Source organism: Rattus rattus, chromosome 2, assembly GCF_011064425.1.
Source record: "Rattus rattus isolate New Zealand chromosome 2, Rrattus_CSIRO_v1, whole genome shotgun sequence".
Lineage (NCBI taxonomy): Eukaryota > Metazoa > Chordata > Mammalia > Rodentia > Muridae > Rattus > Rattus rattus.
The window spans coordinates 106,575,714-106,582,325 of NC_046155.1; the positions used below are offsets into that span (position 1 = coordinate 106,575,714).

General features: G+C 35.6%; 1 protein-coding gene across 1 annotated transcript; it reads left to right on the forward strand.

Annotated features, from left to right (window-relative positions):
- Positions 1-3,220: 3,220 nt before the first annotated feature.
- Positions 3,221-4,165, forward strand: LOC116894215 (olfactory receptor 510). The gene has a single exon (XM_032895928.1). The coding sequence runs from the start codon at positions 3,221-3,223 to the stop codon at positions 4,163-4,165; it is 945 nt and encodes a 314-aa protein (XP_032751819.1).
- The last annotated feature ends 2,447 nt before the right edge of the window (positions 4,166-6,612 follow it).

The window sequence follows — 6,612 nt, forward strand, 5'->3', positions numbered from 1 at the left end:
GTTGATTTTCTCAAAGAACCAGCTCCCAATTTGTTGATTCTTTCTATAGTTCTTTTTGTTTCTACTTGGTTGATTTCAGCTCCCAGTTTGATTATTTCAAGCCATCTACTCCCCTTGGGTGTATTTGCTTCTTTTTGTTCTAGAGCTATTGGATGTTCTGTCAAGCTGCTAATTTATGCTCTCTCCTGTTTCTTTTTGGAGGCACTCGGAGCTACAATTTTTCCTCTTAGCACTGCTTTCATTGTGTCCCATAAGTTTTGGTAAATTGTGCCTTCATTTTCTTTAAATTCTAAAAAGTCTTTAATTTCTTTCCTTATTTCTTCCTTACCAAGTTAGCAATAAAGAGAAAGTTGTTCAACTTCCATGAATATCTGTGCTTTCTATTATTTTTGTTGTAATTGAAGACCAGGCTTAGTCTGTGGTGATCTGTTCTTCTTGTATCTGTTGAGAACTGTTTTGTGATGGATTATATGGTCAATTTTTGAGAACGTACCATGAGATGCTGAGAACAAGGTATATTCTTTTGTTTTAGGATGAAATATTCTATAAATATTTGTTAAATCCATTTGGTTCATAACTTCTGTTAGTTTCTCTATGTCTCTAATTTCTGTTTCATGATCTGTCCATTGATGAGAGTGGAGTGTTGAAATCTCCTGCTATTATTTTGTGAGGTAAAATGTGTGCTTTGAGCTTTAGTAAGGTTTCTTTTATGAATGTAGGTGCCCTTGCATTTGGAACATAGATATTTAGGATTGAGAATTCATCTTGGCAGATTTTTCCTTTGATGAATATGAAGTGTCCTTCCTTATCTTCTTTGATAACTTTTGGTTGAAAGCTGATTTTATTTGCTATTAGAATAGCTTTTTTTGGGGGGACTATTTGCTTGGAAAATTGTTTTCCAGCCTTTTACTATGAGATAGTGTCTGTCTTTGTCACTGAGGTGTATTTTTGTATCCAGCAAAATGCTGGGTCCTCTTTATGTATCTAGTATGTTAGTCTATATCGTCTTTTTATTGCGGAATTCAGTTCATTGGTATTACGAGATATTAAGGAAAAGTGATTTTTGTTTCTTGTTATTTTTGTTTTTAGAGGCATTTATTTTTTCATAATGAACTCAATATTGTTTCAATGGCCAAAAAGAATCAACACATTTTTTTCACATACTTATTTGCAGTTTTTTTCTTATTATTTTAAGAAATGCTTGATTCATTATTATGCAGGTTATCTGCTTTATATTTGAGTTTGTTTTAGTTTGCTCTAAGTATTTTTTATTGACTATAGGTACCAATCTACCATTAGATATTTAGTGGTCAAAATTTTAGCATACAAATTATTTGAGTGCTTCAGTCTCTGCTCTATCAAATGAATATTGAGAATAAGAAAAAAATCTCTATCCTGTCTTACTGTGAAGATCCTCTACATATAAAATGCTTAGCATAATTATTTGTACTAAAGAACATTAATAGAAATATTGGTTGTAATTATTGCAGTGATTGTCAAACCAACCCTCCAATAAAGGACCACAAGTGTTCTGAAATTAGGGGTAGCAAGAGAACTAGTGTACCACAAGTCATTGGGCTGAAGAGTCAGTGTAATCCCATGACTACCTACATCAAGGGCACTAGTCAAGTGTGACACTTGTTCTGTATTTCCATTCTTGGAGACATCCATGCCATTTTTAAATTCTACTTCACTGTGTAATTTTAAAACATTCATGTACTGCCTTCTTATGCAATGATTAAAATGTATATTTCTGTTATTTAAATTTTAACTTAACATAAAGTTTCACTTCATGCTCCTTTGGGCTACTTGATGGAATACACTAAACGTGGTAATTGAAATACTTATTGATTAATATATAGAGAATGAATGAAACTAGGTTTAGCTTTTATACTTTAAGTACATTATTTAGTACAATTATCAAAGTAAACTTATAAATAATTGTTCTTAGCAAAATTTTCATAGTATGATGTACTAAATAGTAAACAAATCCAAATGACTGTGCATGAACACCCAAGAGAGAAGAAAATAATAAATTGATCTCTTGAGAATTGATAGGATCTTGGGAGCTTACTTCTTCTACCCAGTGAATTGAATCACTCAGTAGCTACCACAGGAAATAGTAATGTTCCAGTATACTTCAGAATTCACATATGAATCTTTAGCATCTTTGGAATTTATCCCCGAAGGAGACAAACGCTGAAAGATGACTATATAACCATGCAATCTTTCTCATTTCAAGGTAAGACTTTGGCTTTTTGTAATGAATCTGGCTGAATGGTTTTAATGTATAAACTGAAAAAAATATTTATGTACTCAAAATAAAATTGTCTTAGCTATGGGTTGAGTATCTATTATGTTGTTTTCACACTGATTGGATAGATATTTCACATATGGTAAAACAACATTTTCTGTTTCAAATATATTAAAAATATCTAACCATTTTCAATAGATATTTTTTGATAATTTAAAATTCCTTTATAGTTGGTATATGAAAAATAACTTTATTTATATAGGAAAATCTTACACAATACCTGTTAAAAAACTTTACAAAAAATTTCAATCATTTCTAGTATAAAGGAGTCTAAGATTATTTAACTTCAGTATAGTATATCTGTTAAGTAGTTGGGTTCCAATTATTAAGGTTCTGATTCTGATTTTTAAAGGTTATAAATGACATCAAGTGAAATAATGTCTTTCAAAGTTATTAAAATAGTGATGAAGATAATATTTTAGGCAAATATAGTATCAGATTTAAAATCAATATATTATATATATGAAAATATGGCAATTTTATAAGTTACTGATTTGCATCTATGTGTAATCCTTAGATTCATGCTTATTTTAAAGAGGTATGTAAATAGATTAGCTGCTACTTAATTATTTCTTATAAAACTTTATGCATTCATCTTTTACAACACACTAATGATTAATTTTGTTATTCTAATCAATTTATATGTTTATTTTTGCTTGAAGGAAATGGTAGAAGAGCATAACATGTGAACAAACAGGCTTTTATGAGAGGGAAGTTTTTAGGGGTCTTGTGCTAACCACACTAAAGTTGTAGTCTCAACCTTGCAGGCAAGTAAATACAGTTGCTTTTACATTTTCAAATATAATTGCATTATTTGTATATTAATGAAAATGAAACTAGCCATTGATAAATCCCTTCTTGCAATTTCTCCATCACAGCCTTGATCTGGCAGCACTACACTGTCCCATGGCTTTCCTGGAGAATGGGAACCATACTGCAGTGACAGAGTTCATTTTATTGGGATTAACAAATGACCCAGTCCTTAGAGTCATACTCTTCACCATCATCCTGTGCATCTACCTGGTGACTGTGTCTGGGAACCTCAGTACCATCCTTCTCATCAGAGTGTCTCCTCAGCTCCATCACCCCATGTACTTCTTTCTCAGTCACTTGGCTTCTGTTGACATAGCCATCTCTTCTTCTGTCACACCAAATATGCTTGTCAACTTCCTGCTGGAGAGGAGCAGTATCTCCTATACTGGATGTGGCATCCAGCTTGGTTCAGCTGTTTTCTTTGGTGCTATTGAATGTTTCCTTCTGGCTGCCATGGCTTACGATCGCTTTGTGGCAATCTGCAACCCACTGCTTTATTTAACCAAAATGTCCACACAAGTCTGTATGCAGTTGCTTGTAGGGTCTTACATTGGTGGGTTTCTTCATGCTTCCTGCTTTACATTTTCTTTTGTTTCTTTTCTTTTCTGTGGTCCAAATAGTGTCAATCACTTTTTCTGTGATTTTACTCCTTTAGTTGAACTCACCTGTTCTGATAACAGTTTCCTCCTAATTCTTGATTCATTTTCTGCTGGCTCTATCATTGTGATCACAGTGTTGATCATAGCCATTTCCTACACCTACATCCTCATCACCGTCTTGAAGATGCACTCTACCGAAGGTCGACACAAGGCTTTCTCTACATGCACTTCCCACCTAACTGCAGTCAGTTTGTTATATGGGACAGTCACATTCATTTATGTGATGCCCAAGTCCAGCTATTCCACGGACCAAAACAAAGTGGTGTCTGTGTTTTACATGGTGGTAATCCCCATGTTGAACCCCCTTATATACAGCCTCAGGAATAATGAGATTAAGGGTGCTCTGAAGAGACAGCTTGATGAAAAAAATGTTTTCTAAGAGACATTAGTTATTTTGAAAGATGTCATAGAATAATGCCTCTTTGATATAATATTATATGGAGTTTTCTTGTTGAAAAGTGTTAATATATTATTAGCTTTTCAATAAATATGGGGGTTCAAGTTTCATGTAATATAGAACACTAGCTTTTTAATAAAATCAAGTTAAATTTTAAATTCAGGGCATAAATCTAATAATATAAATATAAATTGCTAAACATACTTTTAAGTTACGTTAGCACTTTTCAAAATTGTTCATATTTAGGCATGTTACAGATTTGATATTAATGGTTCACAAAATCTCATATAATTGGCAAAAACCTGATAGCTTTCACGTTTTCTTTGGAATGATGAAGACATTTAAACATTGAAACTAATTGCAGTCCTTTACTTGAGCCATGTCATAAAAGAGATAAGAGATAAGAACTTTTCTGTCTTCTTTATTGGCCAGGAGCTGAGTGGCTTTGTCCAACCATATCCCTACCATGAGGTACAGAAACAGAAAGCATCGAAACACTCCACTCACCAGGGACTGAGACCTGTAAAACTGTCTGTCATGAGTGACATGTTTCTTTTTAAAAGTTAATTATCTTAACTATTTGTTATAACAACAGAAACCTGGCTAATATAGATTTCAATCATTCAGGTTGTGTTTGAGTTAACACTTAGTTATCTTTTGATAAATCTGATAAATATATCTATCCTAAGAGGGGGCATCAAAACAATCATGGGAGGTCGAGGAAGAAGGAGACCTGGGAGGGAGAGAGGAGGGAGAAGAAATAAGGGGAGCAGTATCAGGTACCAGAGGGGCAGGAGAGAGATACAGAGGATCAAGGAATCAAATAAAAATATGTAGTAGTGGGGAATGAGGAACTGAGGGTCACCACTGGAGGGTCTAAGATGCCAGGGAAGTGAAAGGCTCCAGGATCTAATGGGATGCCTTTAGCCAAAATGGGTAGAAAATGGGGAGATAAAACCTGTTGAGACCACCTCCAGTAGATAGACACAGTCCCTCGACAAGGGATGGGGCCTCCAACCCACCTCAAAGTTTTTAACCCAGAAATGTTCCTGTCCAAAGGAAGAACAGGGATAAAAGCTGGAACAGAGACTGGAGGAAGGGCCAACCTGGTACTGCCCCACCTGGGGATCCACTGTCTCTGCAGACACCAAACCCAACACTGTTGCGGTGGTCAAGAGGCTCTTGCTGACAGAAACCTAGTGTGGTGGTTCCACGGGAGGTCCAGCCAGCAACTGACCAATGCAGGTGTGGATGCTTGGAGCTAACCATCATACTGGGCTAAGGGAACTTGGTGGAGGAGCTGGCAAAAGGATTGGAGGAGCACAGGGGGACTGCAACCCCATTGGAAGAACAACATAAGCTAGCCTGACCATCCATTTCTCCCAGAGTCTAGACCAGCAACCAAGGAATGTACCTGGAGGGATCCAGATACATATGTAACAGAGGATAGTCTTGCCTGACAGCAATAGGAGAGGAAGCCCTTGGTACGGGGAAGTTTGATGTCCCAGCGCAGGGTGATGCTGGAGTGGTGGGGCAGGAGAGGGTGGGTGGGTGGGGAGCAACTTCACAGAGGCAAAGAGAGGAAGGCAGATGTGGGATAGGGGGTTTGGAGCAGGTAACCAGGAAACTGGATATCATTTGAGATGTAAGCAAATGGAATGATTAATTTAAAAAAGAAACAAAAACAGAATAAAATTTCTAAAAATAGTGGAGAAAGGTTAATCTATAAGGATAGAACTTATATACTCATAAAACTTCTGATCTGTGGTCTTTTACCCTTGTCATGGACTAATTGTGGAGTCTGAGGAGAAGAATCCAACCTTGATTTAGCTACAAATTTCTCTTATATTTTGAAAGCTTCATACTTTATAATGTTTATATTGATTATATCCACTTAGCATATCTCCCTCAAACTTCATACAGTGCCCCCACTTCATCTAACCCTGCTCAACTTAATATCTCTTTTAAACATATCAAATCATCTCTTTTATTTGGGAGATTATAACATAATTTTATCCTCTTTCTTCCCATTAAATGTTCATATATACCCCTCCTTGCTCTTTCAATTTCATATCAGTTTTTTCCATTTTTATTAATAACTTCTGCATACAATTGGTGTTTTACATATGCAGATGGGTATGTGGACATCCACTGGGTAACATACCAGCATGCTTGTTCCTAAACGAGAGTGACTCTTTTCTCAAGAACCATCACCTGTCAGTAGCAAAAAGGAGTTATTTTTTTCTTCCATTCCTGCTGAAATGTGGATTAGCCTGAGCTTGTGCAGGTAATCATTTTAATTGTGCAACCACTGTGTTATATTTAGAATTCAGCATTACATAATGCTTCTCTCCACCTCCCAGCTCTTACTTTCATTCAAATTCCCCTTTGGTGAAGGGGAATTTGTATTAATGTTGTTTCTGTGTATT

Coding starts and splice junctions, on each gene's coding strand:
- LOC116894215 (XM_032895928.1), top strand. CDS start 3,221: ATGGCTTTCCTGGAGAATGGGAACCATACTGCAGTGACAGAGTTCATT.